The 19,265-nt window shown below is 47.6% G+C and overlaps 1 protein-coding gene across 5 annotated transcripts in view; it reads left to right on the top strand.

The window, feature by feature from the left end:
- Positions 1-16,442, top strand: part of disp1 (dispatched homolog 1 (Drosophila)) — a 43,653-nt gene extending 27,211 nt beyond the window's left edge. For 4 of the 5 annotated variants that reach the window (XM_048985976.1, XM_048985977.1, XM_048985978.1 and 1 more), the window contains 7 exons: positions 956-1,448; positions 9,346-9,375; positions 9,691-9,814; positions 10,206-10,333; positions 10,939-11,036; positions 11,105-11,202; positions 11,616-16,442. In XM_048985976.1, the coding sequence (XP_048841933.1) occupies positions 997-1,448; positions 9,346-9,375; positions 9,691-9,814; positions 10,206-10,333; positions 10,939-11,036; positions 11,105-11,202; positions 11,616-15,113 (4,428 nt within the window). In that variant the 5' untranslated portion in view covers positions 956-996 and the 3' untranslated portion in view covers positions 15,114-16,442. Of the gene's footprint in view, positions 1-258; positions 280-955; positions 1,449-9,345; positions 9,376-9,690; positions 9,815-10,205; positions 10,334-10,938; positions 11,037-11,104; positions 11,203-11,615 lie in introns of those variants that run through there. The other variant, XM_048985980.1, reaches the window with a different exon arrangement.
- The last annotated feature ends 2,823 nt before the right edge of the window (positions 16,443-19,265 follow it).

The following is a 19,265-nucleotide window of genomic DNA, read 5'->3' as shown; positions in this document are numbered from 1 at the left end:
TGCACACAGGCCGACGCCCTCCAGTCGCTCGACTTGTTTCCGTTTTGTCGGGTGTGAACTCCGCACGCAGTTATTTCGGATGACACTCACAAGGAAGGCCTGTTCCCGTGGGATCATCCCGTCCCACGCTGGTCCAGGAGGTGTGCAGTAAGTGTTTAACCAGCATCCCGAGCACCAAAGAGGCTGATATTCAGCTGCTTAGGGGAGGGTAACTAATAAATATCTCATATTAATAGCAAACTGACACAGTAAAGAGCTTCTCAGCTTGGAAGAAAACTTGTAAGTGTGGGCAAACTGTAAGTCGTAGAGCTTAAATATAACCAGAACTTTATATATAGAGTGTTAAGTTTTAAGTTTCCACTGTAATGTATCCTTTGAATTTTGAATGTTCATTTCAGTCAGCTTTTCATATCCATGTGTTTGAAATGTATAATACTACTTCTATCGTTTGTTGTCCTTCAGACGGGCTCTTGATTAACTCTTAATAATCTTTTCTCTACAGCTGTGAACTGTGTCTGCTGCTCTTATGCTGATCTCTGTTATAGACCCTTACATGCTCTCATTTAGCAACATAGCGATGGTCAAACAGCAGCTGTTTTTGAATGAAATGCTGCTTGTTCCAGTGGCAGTGACTGCACTGTTGTACTCAGGACAGTGCATGCCTATGCAAACGTGTGATATGTGGGCACGGTGGCTGGGGGTGCCTCAGTACTTAGGATCCTGTACGTTTGCTCAGTTGGTGAGGTTAGCGCTTAATATTTCATCCATCCATTTTCCATGCCCACTCGTACATTCTCTTGAAATATTTTGCGAAACTCTAACCTTTCAGCGTGATGGGGGTGACGCCCATCCAGGCAGCGTCCTGGAGACTGATGCTTTACACGAAGCCTGCCGGTTCTAGCAGAAGCCCTTTGCAGCAGCCGTGTGACTCTCCAAACTGGTGTTTGTTTTCCAGAGGAGTGGCACGGTTTCGGAGAGGTGAGCGGGAAGATTATCATGGCCCTTAGCGACGGAAATGGTGACGTCCCGCTTTTCAGCAATGGCAGCATCCCCGCAAGTGCTACCGGTGTTGACGTCGGCGCCCCTGCCTGGGACAGAGAGGCCTCCTCGCCACGGGGGCAGCCTCCCAGGGAGCCGACATGCACAAAAGTGAGTCAGAACGGAGTCACCGGTCACCACAGCACCCTCCGGCTGTCCCTGCTGCCCGTAGACGCCCCAAGGCCCTCCACGTTTCTGCCCGCCTCCCTGCCTCCCCCGTGCTGCCATCGCTGCCCATTCCACCCCCCGCCCTGCTGCCATGGCAACCAGCAGGAGTGCCACATCTTCCCAAACCACCCGCCCCTCCATACAGGCTGCAGTCACCAGGCCACACCATCGCTGTGTTTGCACCACCGCTGGCAGGAGCACTTCCAGAACCAGCCGGCCGGGCCGGGCATGGCCGCTGTCAGGTAGGTGTCCCTCGGACTCGGAACCGGCTGCCGTCAGCAAAGGTCCGATGCAAGGTCAGTTTACAGGCTCGTCAGTGTTGTTGGGGGAAAATAGGTATTTGAAAACCATAGTGGGTGGGATTATTCTGTGTGGTGTTGATCACATGTCCGGTTTTATCGATTTGTCAGTCAGGCATTTAGTTAAGGCATATAGAAGTCCCATCCGGATTTTAAAGCGGGATTTTAAGCAGTGCTTCTGTATCGGAAGGAGTTAAAAGCTGGATTTTCCCTCGTGGATCGCAATTCGCTTTAGTCTCTGCAGATGACAAGCGTAACTCTGCTGTTCTTATATCTTGCTCTCTGGGTTCCATCAATCTGTTCCCAGTTTCTTTTCTGCATTATTTGCGGACTAAGGAGGGGAGTGGGTGTCAGGAAAAGTGTCATCAGGACACCGACCGAAATGTTCCTCATTGAAAGTGGTCGTCTGGAAACAGGCGTGTGGACTGAAGATGGTGCCATTTATTCCTGGTCTGTCGATCTGCATTTTATTCACTCATCTGCGGTCTGCCTGTGAGTGTCTTCCTCAGCAAGCACAGCACAGTGTAGGAAGGCCTGAAAGATATCAGATCATCTCCCTGGCCCCCTTGCTCATTTCACGATTATGGTGCACTCTCTAGAATACTCTAGAGTATTCAAGTTTTTCTTTATTATTTTTTATTGGAAACTTTGAGAGTTGACGTGTCTCTGACTTTTTGATTTTGCTTACACATTCAAAGCTAGAATTTCATGGCTGGGAAACTGTGAATTGTACCTTCTGCTACCTAATGTTTTTCCAAAGCCCCGCGGTATAGACGCTCCTTGCAGAGTTCAGCAGTCTTAGATCTTAGATCATCCTTTGTCACCGTTGCATAAGGTCCCTGTGATTTTATGTTTTTGTCACCAGCAAGTAACATTTGAAGCTGAAGGATATTTTTCTTGAAGACTTTTAATGCATTGTTCTAACGTTTTGTTGGAATTTGATAAATATCTTAACATACGCATTTCTAAAAATAAATATTTGTGCTATGTTTAGACTTCCAGCACCTCACTAAATGCTATCATTTTTCCCTGTCAGGGTTAAGGCCTATTTTGTTTAAAGGCAGATTCCTCACCTCAGAAAACCATAAAAAAAAAATCTAATTTCAAAAACTCTTTGTTTGCTTTGTGTATATAATTTGTATAGGGAGGTTCTGTCGTGTTCTTTCTGTGTTTTTAAGCAAGAATTAGTCAGGGGTTAGGGTTATTTTCCTTTGTAAGTCAGCTGTTCACCTTCAATAGGTTTTTGGCTTTGAACAAAATCTCGTAATTGTTGAAAAATGTGCCCGAGGCCGGTCAGGCAGAGCTGCATGTCAGACATGCACCTTACATGCAGAAAGAGGTTTGACTGAATGGTGGGTTACAGGCTGCTGCTTGGAGCTGCTTTGCTTCATTTTCTCTTTGTCCCTAAAAAATAAACATTTTGGTCTGGTGACTTTCCGTCGCAGTATGAAGGACTGCAGTTTGGGCCAGTTTTATGTCTTTACGGTTGCCAGATGTTGTATGGTTTCCAGCTGCCGGTTAGTTTCAGTGTTTGGACTCATCACTCGATATCTCACATTTATAAATTGCCAACTTCCATGGGGCTTTGGAGAAGTCGAACAAACATGACGTTTCTTAGCAGTGTTTTGGAATGTTCTTTATCTTGGAAGTGAGGTTTGTAACATAGAAGGCCATGACGCAGATTGAGCCTTATTAGCCTGTTCTTTTTTTTGGGTGCACAATTTCCATGCTCTCCCATAACACTTGACAGGCCTTTCAGGGCACGCTTCCAGCCAGAAGTTTGTACCGCACAAACAAAAGGCTCCTATTGAAACGCTAAGCGTGAGCCGAACGCAGCCGCCTGTGTCAAAAGCACAAGTCTTGACCGGCACGGATTTCCGCGAGTCGTCTTCTGTGCATCATGTATCGGTTTCAGATGTCAGTCCAAAAAGTCCCTAGTATCATCAAGTAGGGGTGGCGGGGGGCCGGTGCAAGCAGGGCGGCAAGAGGGAGCCTCCTCACGGGTGGTCCTTCAGGTGGGGGGCACTGGAAGCCAGGCAGCAGGAACTTTACTGAGGGGTATCGTCGATAAACCGCATCCAAGGCAGTTTGATGCAATCATGCGAGCAGATTGGCTGGAATTCCTGGGTACTGTTGTTTAAATGATGACTTCCAGATAATTGCAGCTATCAGTACATAATTTCCGCAGTTTTGTTCGACCTACATATAGCATGTCGTCTTATAGATATGATATGAAATTAGCAAGAGAAATCCTGACTCACCTTTATATCTGTATTGAATGACGCAGCCAACTCCCAATTTGGATAATGTAAGAAGCAGCTAAATCCTCACCAGCCCTTTGGTGTTTGACCCTGTGAAGTTTGGATTGCACTGGTCTGTTAGCTGTGTGCTTTTAGACGCTTTTAACACCGAAGTTCTGGAACCTGGTCCCTGGATACAAGTTCCTGGGCTTTGACTACAGAACTGGGACCTTTATGCTAGATAAGGAGGAGCCACAAAAAGCCGGACGTATGTAATTCGAAAATACATCACCGCCTGTAAGCAATGAACAAGTTGTTTTAAGTTATTTATTAGTTGCTGTGGGGGAGCGATCATGATCAAAACAGGACATAAGCCTTTTATTCATATTTTATTCATACGACCCATGACATTTTGATGTTTCATTTTAAAATCTGCCCAGCAGATTGATTTTTCGATTTCACATAATGGAATAATAGTGTCGCGTATTCCTCGATTCTTGTGGTCAACCGGTCAGCAAGCTATCGCTGTAAGTGCCCCTGCAGTAGTTCTTCAGAAAAAAAAAGTACTTAGTCTGGACCGGGAACTCAGAACTGCCTCTAAAGGAATACAATCGGCCGAGTTCCTGAGGTGTGAATGTGGCAGAAAATGATTCTGGTTCCTGGAGAAGGTTCCTATGGCGTGAAAGCACCTTTTAGACCCCTACTTTTAAACGTTAGTCGAAATGACCCCTTTCAGAGCTCGCCAAAGACAGAACTATCAATGGTGTAAGAACACACTAAGGTGTTCTCCAGAGGTCCTGTATGTTGATGGTACTAGACTTGGAGTTGAATCCCGTTGTGTGTGTGTACATTGTGACCCACATGCTCCTGTGACTTACAGATCCACAGAACATTTTGAGGTTTTATTAAATCTAGGCGTTCAGCTAGACTGAAACAGCTGATTATTCACAAGTGGTTTCCCGATAGAGATGCTGGGCTGTGATGATCATGGAACTCATTTTATGATGCAGCTTTTAGAGCTCATGGAGACACCTACTGTAGATCAAAGGACATCTTCCACGAAAATGGAGGCTGTACTTAAGGACATGTCACAACCACAAACTAGCCTTTGGTTTATTGGTTACTTGGGCTTCATTAGGGAACAGAAAGGTTCTGTTTCTCATTATGCTGAGCTCCTTGCAGTATGTCCATCCGTCATCCAACCCGTATATATATAGAATTGTGATTAATGGCTGTTGACTTGACAGCTGTTCATGAGTTTTTCTTGAAGGAGTCTGTAAAACTGTAGGGTAACAATATAGCTTTGCGTTTTCATTTAATTTAAGGGTTGGTAAAAAAAATTAAAAAATTGCGCTTCAGAATTTCCTGATATTAATACTACAGCATTTATGAGGATGTGACACTGTTCACCCTTCACAAAACCTCATTTTTCTGCTTTAATTTTCTGTTGCAATTTTGCGACACGTTTTGCAGTGGGGCGACGTGTCAGGCCTTCAGGTGGAAAATAAACTGAGTAGTGCCCCTTCTGCATGTCGGGTGCAGTGTTTTCCCGCAGAGTCGTTTATTTTGTGCAGTGTTTGGCAGTAAGTCATAGTGTGAGAAGCACGGCTGACCCGGAAGCTCCTGAGGTCTCTCTCCCACGATGTAGAATGATGTTCACCTACCAGACGTGGGGCAGAGCTGCCTTGTCTTGGAGTGGAACGTATAGGGGTCAGGAGGTGAAGTGGACATACACAGATGAGAAGGTTGAATGGATGGGTGAAAGTTCAAATGGCCCGTATAGACCTGTGAACTGAGGAGGTTTTCAGTCCAGGAGAACATGGTCTGATAGGACAGCTTCAGTAATGACAAGTAGAGGGAGGCCGGGATGGAGCAGCAGAGGGTTTTCTGCACGTGGATCAGTCATTGAAAGTTATTCATTCGCATCCGTCTGAAACGTACAGTTTTAAAAGCCTTTGAAGTTCAGAATAGCATCATATAGTAACGTACTTACTTGTAAGTAATGTTTTGTTTTGATCTTCCATGGTGTTTTTTTGTGAAACGCTCATCCACCACATTGAAAGCCTGCTTGGTCTGGCCCAGGTGAGCTCTGAGCTGTGCTGTCCTGACGTTAGGAGAGCTGAAAGGCCCTCTGTCTTTATGACGACGGAGGGGTACCACGCCCTGTCTGATTCCCCGACATCGTAAAAACCAGCACCTGCATATCCTCTCACGCGGCTGCAACCTTTCCCTTGACACTCTAACACGCAGCTGCTTTCCTCCTTGTCTGTCACATACCCCGTAGGATCCCGGGGCTGGACGTGCGTCACCCGCGACGTAGTTTCCTGCTTCTGGCTCTTTCTGCAGGTTGCGTTCTGGCCGTCCCAGCCAGCAAGGAGGTGTGCTTCTGGCCGAGCTCAGTGCTGCTGACCGTGGCTGGCAGAATGGTGTGGTTAACACCCTCATTCCACTTATAGCGTCGAGTGCATTTTGGGGACAGAGGGGCAGCCTCTGCAACTGCGTAAGAGAAGCTTTGTTGAAAAATTAGTGAAGCCGAAGAGATGAGCAACCAGACTTCCGTCCTTGTTGACCAGCAATGAACAGTAGTGCTACTGTCTTGACGGGTTGAGAGGCACCATCACTTAGAGGGCATTCAGCCTCCTCAGCTGCTAGACACGGACAGTTGTGCTGGGTAAACAGACGCATGCTTTTGTTTGAAGATGTTTATGACATTAAAGCAACAACATATTACTTTAAAACTTTTTCAAGATATTAGTCACATTGCACTTTTTTTGCAGTATTGAGTGTTCATGTTTTCCTGGGTGTGACTGTGAGATTTCCTGCTAGCCTCGGTCCCTCCCATGACCCAATAGGGCTGTCACTGCTGAATGTTTTGGCTTGTAGCAGAGGGGTTCTGGTGTGACCTCTGACGAATCTCCGAGGATCACGTCGCCGCCTGCCGTTGGTTCCGCTCTGTGCGTGGCTGAGGGGTCACCGTGTCCCCATGTGGAGGATACTTGGCACCCCCTGCTCTGACTGCGGTTTGTGAGCACTGGGTAATTTGGTCCTCCTGTCGGTGACCCAGGTGCCTCCTGTTCACCCGCAGAGTGAATCCTTCACGATCTGGTGCCCACAGCACCAGTGACGGGGATATTTCTTGTAGTGTAGTCTGTGGTTGTCTTTCAGTGATGACCATGTGCCAGGTTGGTACCAATCAGCCTAGCTAATCAGTAGGGTTAGAGGGTGCATCCTCTACAGGGAAATCTCAGAACATCAGAGAACAGGTCTGCAAAAAAGTAGAAAGCTCCTAAAGAAATGTTTCAAATCTAGCTGGAAATCCTAAGACGGCTATATTGCTTCATAAAGACCAAATCATCTAGAATTGGGCCAGCTGAGCTCCTCTAATTATGATGTTGATTATGAGCTACCCTGTGCAAAAGTCAATGCATCTTCATTGATCTGAAGTCAGTCACTGACCCCAATTTAAAGATGGACCAGCAGTTTAACGCTCTGGCTAGTGGCGTCAGGCCGATGAAGACATCTCACGGACAGCTTGTAACTCGGCCGCGGCACAGGCATCCTGCTGCCATTCGAACAGCTCCATCTATCAAGCCTTGGAATGCGGAGATGGCAGGCGTGACCTCGAGACGCAACGCATTGCAAGACATGGTCATCTGTACACCCTCGCGTGCGCATCAGTTTAACTACTGTTACAAACATTAGGAAGCAGTAGCAGCTTTTACCAGGAGTCATTTTCTCTTCGGCGGTGAAGCAGTGTTTGTCCCATCAAGCAGATGTTTGGAGGAACCACGACCGTGCTTCATGGTCCTGCCAGCGTCACTGCCCAGTTCAGCTGTGGGCCGCTAAACAGACCCAGTGACTGTATCGGCCTTATTCCATCTTGAAAATCGACACTGCAAATAACTGCTTGTCTGTTAGCAGTCCCCCCCCCCATTGTAACCTTTGACCCACTGGCCTTGCCCCTTCACCACACAAAGGGGGCGCTGTCCACATTTACTCAGTGTTTGTCTAACAAGGGATCAGCGGGTTAATTCATAATTGTTTTTGAGTAAATAAAATACCATTCCAACGGACGATGGCTGTATTGCCCCCAACAGCGTGTGGGTGGGTAGACGTCCCACACTTCGGATTTGTCCATTTTCTCATCGTTTTGCTTTGAACCACATCGTTCCTGGATATTACAAACATGCCGAGTCTGGTATGGAATTCCTTTATCTGTGTGGTTGATGGTCAGACTTTCTTTGGCATAGCAAAATACTTTGTCAGTTTTGATATTGCACCTATTATGGTTTGTTTTGCCTTTAAAATAACACTTTTTCATGCTTCGTTTAATTTAACAGGAAGTTTTGTGATGGTCCAGTTTGACATTTCATGCCGTCTGTTGCAGTTCAGATGTTCTCTGTTCCTCTTAGCAAAGCCAGTTACAGTTGAAGTATGCTGTCATGGATCAGCTGTTCTTTCCCAAAAGGTTAATCACCAGTTGCGTGTGTCGTTCTTTTGAACGTGGGGTAATTTACCGTTGTGTGTTCTTGCAGTCAGGGGAAGACAGTTAGTGGCTCCTTAATGAGCCTCACCTTCTTGAATATGCAGATCTTTAAAAGCCCTCAGCCCGTGACATCTGCTTGCTGTGTTAACGTGTCCGGCAGCTTTAAGTGGATTTACGGCCTTCCCAGAAGTTTGCCTGTGGTGAAAAATTCCTGCCAAATGCTTTTGTTCATCTGTGGCTCTCAGCACCATAGCAACCTTTAATTACAGCATTCCAAGGATTCCCTTTTAAAGAGGAGAAGGGAAAATACTCCCACCTTTTGGCCTCCTGGTTGTCTCCCTTCAGATCTTCTTAACATTACCCGAAGATGATTACGTGATTCCTGATAGCGCTAGGCCTTACTGCCGGCCCCTTCAGGGTGGCTATTAGGGCTTGCTGAAGTCAGTAAAGGCTGGTTCTTCAAAGAAACTTTTCTTTTGTTTCTCGTGTTGTCAGAAATTGTTGGGATCTGGAGAAAGCAGCAATTAGCCAAGTTAATCTGCTGTTTGAGCTTGTCGGCTTCTGTTCGAATATTAGTCTTTCTCAACAGGGATAACTGGTACATTGAAAATAGTCGAATATAATGATGGAATATATGGTTTGTTTGAAGGTTACAAGGTTCTAGCAGAATCTGCTTTCATCTGGAGGCTGTATCTGATGGTCTCCTATCTGGATTCTTTGGTCCCAAGGCTTCCTGGGAGAGCTGACAGGGCCCCTAGACAAATGATGGGAACAGCAGCTAAAAGCTGACCATGAGCCGGGGTGTGTTTTATACTGCTGAGCATGTTCCAGATAGCCGATTCGAGCATGAAGCCCACTCAGATGTTTCACCATCCTTCATCCGTGTTTATTGCAAGATGATGACTATAAAATGTGTAAAAGAAATCCTCCCTTTTAAAATTTTGTTTCGCGATGGTGGTGGCGGCGGCAGGATTTGAACATCAAAACGATTGCTGAACACAGTTGGGTAAAGACTGGCCTTCCTTGTTAGAGAGGGACATCAGGCGGTCTGTGAGTGGTCTTCACCTTCGTTCGGCTCTCAAATTCATACCTGATTTGTGTCTTTGTTTTGCAGCCCGGCCAGAGCGCTCCGATTCCCCAGAAGGTAATTCCTGCCAAGATGTCTGTTTCCAATGTTGTGAAATGTCTCTGTCTTACCCAGACCTTGCTGGGGTATCATTCCTCAGCAGTGAGTAATCTGAATTTTGACCTGCTAGATTTCCTTTGTATCTGTCCCCCTTCTGCCGCCCATTTCTGGTTCTAAAGTGAAGGACCACAGGTTCCCCTCAGTGATGACAGAGCCCATGGGAATCCCATGTCTTAGTGCCTATAAACCGACAGCATTTCAGGGCTTTGCCTGCTATGCTATTTGGGCTTCCAGAGTTCCTGGTACTGACAGCCTGGCACTTTCCCTTCACAGCTATGCGGCCCTGATTGCTGACTGGCCTGTGGTTGTGCTGGGGGTGTGTACCGTCCTTATTGTGGTGTGTGCCTTGGTTGGGATTCTCGTGCCGGACCTCCCTGACTTCTCTGATCCACTTCTGGTGAGTGAGCACCACGATTAGACACCTAGCGAGGCCTACACTATCTCCCCAAACCCCGTCCATGCGCTCGCTTGGCGCAGTAATGTGGACTTGCAGCTGTTCGCAATTGCGGTTTCCCAGCTTTAGGAGCACCTGACCTTTTAGGGAGGCCCTGAAACAGGGATGGAGAACGTCAAGCTCTCCTTAAACTTCTAGAGAAGACGGGCAGAGGGAAGAGGTCACCAAAGGGCTGTGTGGAATTGCTAGCAGATGCGATAGCTTCTGATTGATGGAGTTCTCCGCTGAGTTCACTTTGCATTGATGCGTCTGTGTTTCTCTCATATCTCTTCAGTCCTTTATTCAGGTTCACTAATTTCATGGTATTCTTTCTCGTGTCTCCATCTTGGTTTAGGGGTTTGAACCGCGAGGCACTGCGATTGGCCAGCGGCTAGTCACATGGAACAACATGGTGAAGAACACCGGGTATAAGGCAACATTGGCAAACTACCCATTCAAATACGCTGATGAGCAGGCCAAAAGGTACCTATGAAGATGGCATAGGAAGTACCCTTTCAGACAGCTCGGCTTAAGTGGAGCGTGTTACGCACTTCACATATATACACATTCTTTTTATTGCAGATCATGTGTAGTTACATTTTCAGGACACGCCCTAGTTTTTGGTGTAAGCACTAAATATTAATTTTTCCCAAAATGGTCCCTAATGGCTGATGCTTTCTTCCCCTCATTGAAGTTCTGTGGCCTGTTTCCCGTTACTTATCTCCATTACTGATCCCTGATCATTTCCAAGGCTGATTCCCGTAATTGAAGCCATGCCTCGAAAATCTCCCTTGGCCAAACCTTTCATCAGATATCTGCATCTGGATCCCGCCATTCCATCTCTCCTGTCAGCCCTTTTATTAAGCAGAAATTCCTCGTTAGTGGACCAGTTTACCCAACTTCTGTTGACCCTGTGGCCTGTTAGCCAAGACCTCTTTCCTGTTTCTCTTTAGATTGCTGATTAAAAAAAAAAATCCCCTTCATTAAAGGGGCGGAGGTATGAGTGTAGTGTGTAGAAGTGCTTGCAGATGCCATGTCCCTCCATACTTTCAGTGCCGTGTCACTTTTCTGTCTCCCTGTGCTGTCAGTCACCAAGAGGATAGATGGGCAGAGGACCACTTTGAGCGGAAGAAAAGGCAGGCAGAGTGGGACTTTGGCCGGGATGGCCTGTTTTGCGATGTGCCAGGTGAGAACCCTGTGGGGTCTTTGGTCTGAAGGTTAAAGCTGTCGCTGATACCTGCTCTGTGTCTGCAGGTGACCGCTACTCCAGGCTGGTGTTTGCGTCTGCTGAGGGAAAGAACCTGTGGAACGTCCAAGCCATCAAATCCATGTGCAACGTGGACAACATCCGGGTATGTAGGGCTCTCACTCCCTGTAACTGTAATTGTGACCAGTCACACCTCCAGCTCTAGACAGGAGGAGCAACACACTACATTTGGCTATTTGGGAACCAGCATCCTAAGTCTGACATCAAACTGAAGCCCATATATATACAGCACCCTTCTCTAGACTGTGACCCCCATGTATGTAAGGGTTTGACTATAAGAACAGCGTCACAGGTGGACATGTGAAATTTACATAGCATTGAAGTTAGCATTTATCAGCAATGGAAAAACGATAGTTGAGTTGTCGTTGAGGGTCTGCTTGCCTTCACAGTGCACTGTCTAAATAAAATAGTTGTCTGAATAGAAAGCCATTACTTATGCAGCAATAATTAACACGCAAGTCTGCCCATGTTGACACCATATCCATATCTCTCCTACAGGTTCGGTCACACCCCCAGTACTGGAATCTTTGCCAGCGAACCTCTGACGTGTCCTGCTGCCCCAGCTGGACCCTGGGAAACTACATCGCCCTACTGAACAACAGGTCATCCTGTCAGAAGATCACAGAACGCGACGTTTCTCACACACTGAAAATCCTGCGCTCCTGCGCCAAGTACTACCACAATGGGACCCTGGGCCCCGAGTGCTGGGACATGGCCACTCGCAGGAAGGACCAGCTCAAGTGCGCCAACATCCCCCGCAAGTGCACCAAATACAATGCCGTCTACCAGATTCTGCATTTCCTGGTGGACAAGGACTTCCTGAGTCCGAAGGCCTCTGAGCATCCTGCTCCCGCCTTGAAGTACAGCATGCTCTTTTCCCCGACAGAGAAAGGGGAGACCATGATGGACATCTACCTGGACAACTTTGAGAAGTGGAACTCCTCGGATGGCATCACAACCATCACAGGCATCGAGTTTGGGATCAAGCATAACTTATTCCAGGACTACCTGCTAACGGATACTGTGTATCCTGCCATCGCCATAGTGATTGTGCTCGTCGTAATGTGCGTCTACACAAAGTCCATATTCATCACGCTGATGACGATGTTCGCCATCATCAGCTCGTTGATTGTGTCCTACTTCCTGTACCGAGTCGTCTTCAACTTCGAGTTCTTTCCCTTCATGAACCTGACCGCACTCATCATCCTAGTGGGCATCGGCGCCGATGATGCCTTTGTGCTGTGCGACGTGTGGAACTACACAAAGGGTGACAAGCCAAACTGGGAGCTCTCCCAGACGGTGGGTGTCACCCTCCAGCACGCCGCCCTCTCCATGTTTGTCACCAGCTTCACCACCGCCGCTGCCTTCTACGCCAACTACGTCAGCAACATCACGGCAATCCGCTGCTTCGGTGTCTATGCGGGCACTGCCATACTCGTCAACTATGTCCTGATGGTCACTTGGCTCCCAGCTGTGGTGGTCCTGCATGAGCGCTACCTGCTCAACGTCTTCACCTGCTTCAGGGGTCCACAGCAGAGGGCCTATGATACCAAAAACATATGGACATTTATGTGCCAGAAAATGGACAAGTGTCTGTTTACCATCTCAAAAATATCAAGGATATTTTTTGAGAAGATCCTGCCCTGCCTTGTGATAAAATTTCGGTATGCCTGGCTACTTCTGTTCTTTGGCCTCACCGTAGGTGGTGCTTATGTTGTGTGTGTTCACCCCAAAATGAAGCTTCCTTCCCTGGAGCTGTCGGAGTTCCAGGTCTTCAGGTCCTCTCACCCATTCGAGCGCTATGACGCAGAGTACAAGAAACTCTTCATGTTCGAGCGCGTCCACCATGGAGAGGAACTTCACATGCCAGTCATTATCATATGGGGGGTTACACCAGTTGACAACGGAGATCCTCTTAACCCCAAAAACAAAGGGAAACTGACACTGGATAGCACCTTCAACATAGCCAGCCCAACCTCTCAGATGTGGATCTTGAACTTCTGCCAGAAACTGAGGAACCAGAGTTTCATCCACCAGTCAGACAAGCAAGACTTCACCAGTTGCTTCATGGAGACCTTCAAGCAGTGGATGGAGAACCAGGACTGTGATGAAGCCCCGGTTTACCCTTGCTGCAGCCAGTCGACTTTCCCCTACAAGCAGGATGTGTTTGAGCTGTGTATTAAAAGAGCTATCATGGAGTTGGACCGAAGTACAATTTACCACTTGGACAGCAAGACGCCAGGCCCAAGGTTTGACATCAATGACACCATTAGGGCTGTTGTTCTGGAGTTCCAGAGCAACTACCTCTTCACACTGGCCTATGAGAAGATGCACCAGTTTTACCGCGAAGTGGACTTCTGGATAAAGGAGGAGCTCAAGACAGCCCCCGTGGGTCTCAGCTATGGGTGGTTTGTCAGCAACCTGGAGTTTTACGACTTGCAGGACAGCCTGTCAGATGGCACTCTCATCGCCATGGCTCTGTCAGTGGTTGTCGCCTTCAGTGTGATGCTCCTCACCACATGGAACATTGTCATAAGCCTCTATGCCATCATATCCATAGCCGGAACCATCTTTGTGACAGTGGGATCCTTGGTGCTCCTTGGGTGGGAGCTAAACGTGTTGGAGTCGGTTACCATCTCTGTGGCCGTGGGCCTCTCCGTCGACTTCGCTGTTCACTATGGCGTGGCCTACCGCCTTTCACCGGAGTCGGACAGAGAGGGGAAGGTGGTGTTTTCCTTGAGCAGGATGGGCTCCGCCATTGCAATGGCGGCCCTCACCACATTTGTGGCAGGCGCCATGATGATGCCGTCCACGGTGCTGGCCTACACTCAGCTGGGCACCTTCATGATGCTGATCATGTGCATCAGCTGGGCCTTTGCCACCTTCTTCTTCCAGTGCTTGTGCAGGTGCCTTGGACCCCAGGGTGCGTGTGGCCAGATTCCCCTGCCTAAGAAGCTCCGTTGCCACGCTTTCTCTGACCAGTCGGTAGGGGCTCCTGGAGTTTGGGGCCAGGGCAAGCTATGCCATGGCGGTAAGTACCAACTTGACAGCCGAGGGGGGGACGTGGCACATGAGCATTACGAGCTTGAACCACTGGCCTCCAACGTGGGGGGTGGGGAGAAGGGTGGGGCTGAGTACGCGAAGGTCTGCTCACGGCTTTGCAACGGCGCACCCCCCCAAAGCTCCTGCATCCAAGCGCATTTCCAAAGCAAAGAGGAGCCTGGTAGTACAGGGGGCCCAGAGAATGTAGTGGGGATGACTGCAGAGCTGACTCGGGGGGACCAGTACACCCCCCACAGGAACTGCAGCTGTGGGGAAGCCCACCAGTGTGTAGGCGTGCAGTGGACCCCCCGTTCCTGCCCCCAGGCTGGGGAAGATGTCTGCATGCAGTGCACCCCACGTCACACTAGTGCCCCGAAGGGTCAGTCTGCACTCTCAGCCCTGGAGGCCACATACACATTGGCAGAGTGTCGCACACACCATGTACACCATGCCCCCCCACACTACCGGACCAACAGACTGTGCCCCCACAGCTGCCCCCTCCGAAATTACTGCACCTCCGCGGGCCAGGAGCAGGTCCAGCAGCAACCAGTGGTTGCTGTACCCAACAACTCCCCCAAGGCCCATGGTGAGGAGGTGGGCCGTCACTATGCAGGGCCCTGCTGCATGAGCCCGGCCACAGACTCCAGAGAGGAGAAACCGGCCACCTGTGCAGAGGGAGGAGACATAGAGCACACAGGGGTATTACAGGAGGTGCACGGCAGGCGGGACCAGGCCGAGTCGGCGTCAGGCACACAAGAGGAGGACGGCAAGAAGGGCAAGCAGGCGCGAAAGGACAAGAAAGACAGGGCCTTACCTGCCTTCCCTAAGAAACTCTGTTTTAACAGAACTTTCAAAGCTAAGTGCAATTCTGTCAACTCTCAGAAACCAAAAGCGGAAGCCAACGTGCCTGTTCTCGTGACAGACCCGAAACCCCCAGCGGAGAGTTTGTGTTAGTATCAGACAGAGAAATGGCCCCTTTCCCAGCCCGTCTCGCATCGAGCGTCTGTGTGCAATGTCCCTTTGCAATTAAACATTTGGGATTTCACAGACCAGCGTGCCTCCTGTCTTTCATACAAGCTCCATGTGCTTGCGTCCTTTTCAACGGGCTAAATGCCCCTATTACTACACAAAGAATACCTGCAGAAGCTTAATTACATTAAATGCCTGCTTTTTTTACTTTCATGTAAATAAAATGTAATAAACTCTTTCGTTTTTGTTTGAAGACAAAGGAATATCTCACATGCTACGTCCCTTAGGTGGGGCTTCAAAGAGTTTAACTTCTGTTCTGGAAGGTTTTCTGTCTGGTTGTCTGATGCCTCCCATCAAACGCCATGAGTGAGTGAGAAGCCGAAATGAGTGTGAATTGGTTTAGGCAGAACTGGACACTATACATCTGTATGCCTATGAATAATGGCTACGCACCACCATCCTTTGGAGAGATATATATATATATATATAGCCTTTCAGATCATATTTTTTTTGTAATGGCATTATGTATAACCAAGAAAATGTAAATGTTCTGATATTTATGATACATTGAAGCTTAGTTATACATAGTGGTTATGCATACAGCCATATCTGAGTGTTTATTAATCAGCTGGACACTACATATTTTAGCTTGGGTTTGGTTCACATGGGTTATTCTCAGTACTAGATACTAGTTAGTTACACAGGCTGGTTCAAAATCACTTAGGACCCCTGGGTGATGTTAAAATAATTCTCCCTGGCTGCTCTTACTAAAATTAACCTAATATATGTTTTGAATATACTATTATTGCGGCCTTTTTGTTTATATAGCATTTGTACAGGATTTTATATTGAGTGATTTCGACACGGTAGGCTGTCAGACTAAGCCACTGGACTAAAATGTTGTACCCATGTTACTGTGTGGAGTGAAGCAGGGTTAAAAATGATCTTGTCTGTTATCTTTTTTACATCCGAATTTTTTTTTTTTTTTTTTTTTTTTTTTTTTTATAAGGAGATTTTATATACTAGCAGGCGGGCATCAGTCTTTCACCTGAGGTGCTGCATTATTACTTGTGGCTATATGGTGAACTGAAGGGTCAGTTGTTAGGTGAATCTGTTCTAAGGTTATACATCTTTTCATCTCATTGTTCTGAGAGTTTGGGGTACCATGCAAAGCAAACCCCGTTTTAATAGGGGGATATGGCCAGCAGGCAGCATAGTGGCTAAGGACATGGAGTCATAACCCTGAAGCTTGCTGGTTCAAGTCCCGGGAAAGCTGCTGTTGTAATAACATAATAAATTGGCTTGTAATTGCAACACGTTGGTCTTGCTTCCTTGTTCACCTTTACGTTCCCGTGAGAGGAGGTCGGCTCCTCACGGTGACGTATGGACAGTGAGAGAAAGGGCACAGCTTGTGCCCGCAGCCTGCTGATCATGCACTTCAGGGCCAAAGGTTCCGGAAGGTTCCCTCACATGGATTGGCCCAGCGCCAGTGATTTGGGAATGGACTGTGCTCCCCTTATTGTCCAGAGAGGTAAGAGAAATTAGGACATTGTCAGTTTTTCATCATGCATCACAAGGTCTTCGTTAATACTGAAGCAACGTGAGGACAAAGAGTTATGCTGGTGGTGTCTTTCAAAGTGACGTATGAAGAAGCTGTCTCTCACGCCCTCTGATGATCTCTCCGGCTTGGGTTGAGCAGTTCATTGAATCTGTTCCCACAGGAATCTGCCGACATGAATGAACGTCCCTTCAGCTGTGCTGTCGCGAGTTCTACGGGAAGCATTTGGCCAAGTTGCATGGCTTTGATGACCCTAAAACATTGTTGATTATGTAACTTTTAGAATCAGAAACTGAATTACTGCACTGAATTAAAGACTAGATTATTATCCTCACATCTGCCACCTATAATCTCAAAGTGCTGTATCTGAGCCGTTCGCATTAGAGATCCGTTCATTTTTAATCCTCATGAGCATCTTGGTGCAGAATGCGCAGAGGAGCTCTGTAGCTTCGAGTCACTTGGTGTCCCACTTCTACTTCCGCAGGTCTCATTAGTGCAAACCACGTGATGACCACTTGGCGCCCCAAAGGACCTGATCCAGAAGGTACCTGTGTATCCAAGGCTATGGGGGACATTGAGGGTGGTGTCGTGGCTTTGCCGTTATGTTGACATGAGACATGGGTCATTTAGCAGGCTTATCCCACTAGGAGGCTCAGGTCTCCTGCACTGCCTGCTGCAGACTTGTAACTGTCCCATCTGAAGCAGTGTTGTCGACCTTTTTAGAGAAAGAGGGACTCGCCAGCTTCTTTAACCATCATGGACTCGCGCCTTATATTTCTCTGACACAGTCTGGCTGTCCTGCGAGGGCTTAAAATGTAATCTCACTTGGTGGAACGAGGTGGGAAAAACTGTCATTTTAAAATCCAGCCTGCTTGTATTTTTAATAGGAACCTTCCTCTGCTACCCTACTTGCTAGTCCAGCTTGAGAGTCACCTTAGCAAACAGTCTGTAATCCTCAAATGAACTGAATCATGCAGCCAAAATGACCGTCTATTGGTAATCATATCTAATTTCTAATTGGTTGTTAGAAATGCCTTGCCGAATGACTTTCATTGCAGTAGCAGCACATAATTACCCCTGGTGAAATGTGCTCTGGCGTATTGCAATCCGGCTTTACAGCAGAGTCGGCAATGCAGGGTGAATGCTGACGATCAGCACTCGGTGGTGTGGAAGATGTTGAAATGTTTATGGCTGTGGTGTGATGTCATCAAGACGACCTTTGCGATCGCTGCTGTCTCCGTGTCTGACGATGGATTTATGATGCTCTGGTAAAGAACTTCTGTTCCAAACTTAGTTTTATAGGAGCTCAAAGAGTTTGGCTTGAACTTTGCAAGTCTGGTCACAGATCTCATTCTCACCGTGACCAAACCTGTGGATCCGGATGCACCTTGTTCACCCACAGTACTCATTTCATTCTTGCTGACCGGTATCAGCTAATCAGTAATGCTAAACTGAGCAGGTAATTGCTTCATTCTGTGTACAAAAAATAAAACTTAGACTCCCCTGAATTATTCAAAGGCTGTAGCCGTAAGTGTCTGAATGGAACTTGGAGCATTTTTTTCTCTCTCAACTTGAGGGTCATTTTTGCAGAGAGTGCATCTTTGTTCAGAACAGAAGACGAGACTGGCTGGGTCCGGTGGGAGCAGTTTCACTGCTGTCGTGAAATGGGTTGTGTTCCTCTGCCTGTGCCGCGCAGGCCGATAGTGTCAGGAAGTGCCCACATTTTGTAAAACCTTCTTTCCACATCAGTGTTCTTGTCAGTTCTCACCATTTCAGGAGATTGTGTCGCAGAGCCACTTCACAAGGCCATCGTTGAGTTCCTGCAGTCCTGCTCTCGGATATTTCCTGCGGATTTCTTCTGTAATCTAATCTGCCTTCCAGCAATATCTAGACTTCATTGTGCTGCCACAGAAAGGGCAGCCCTGTAAACCAACACGTTTGTGTCTTTCTTTGTTACTCTCTGTTTTTTGGCTCCTGCTTTTACATTTTTATTCAAGATTTACTTACTGCCTCATCAGTGTATGACTGGGCGATTTCAAGAAAATGTCTGTTTACAATATGAAACAATTGACGATTGTTGGGGTTGAGGGTATAAGGAGCTTATCCTGGATAGGGAAACTACTAAGAGTAATAGTCACATGTTTATCAGCAGCTTAATGACCTATTTACCCCCTGTGTTTGATTGTGAGTGAATGTGCTTATGTGTGTCCTGAGATGGACTGGCAATCCTGTCCAGAATGCACTCAGTCTTCTGCCCTTTGTTTTCCGGAATAGGCTCTGGGTTTCCCCTTCTGTCCATGATAAGCTGAGAGATGGATGGAGGGATGGAAATGTACACTGAAGTTTACAGAGCGCACTCTGCTGGTCTGCAGTTTGGGTGGGGTCCATATGACCCCAGGAACAATGTAGCACGTGTGTCTCCAGCATAGCTCATACCGCATCCACAGGCATGGACTGATTCTGGACCCCGATGAAGAGGCCCCTCTCTTCACCAGGCACTTCTAGTGCATTGAATTTCCCGTAAGGCAGGCCAGCAGAACCTCTGAACTCCACCAAACATCATGCTGGAGCCCCCTGCA

This window comes from Brienomyrus brachyistius, chromosome 19, assembly GCF_023856365.1.
Source record: "Brienomyrus brachyistius isolate T26 chromosome 19, BBRACH_0.4, whole genome shotgun sequence".
Classification (NCBI taxonomy): domain Eukaryota; kingdom Metazoa; phylum Chordata; class Actinopteri; order Osteoglossiformes; family Mormyridae; genus Brienomyrus; species Brienomyrus brachyistius.
The sequence above is the reverse complement of the archived record's forward strand: the minus strand, read 5'-3'. Positions and strand labels throughout refer to the sequence as shown.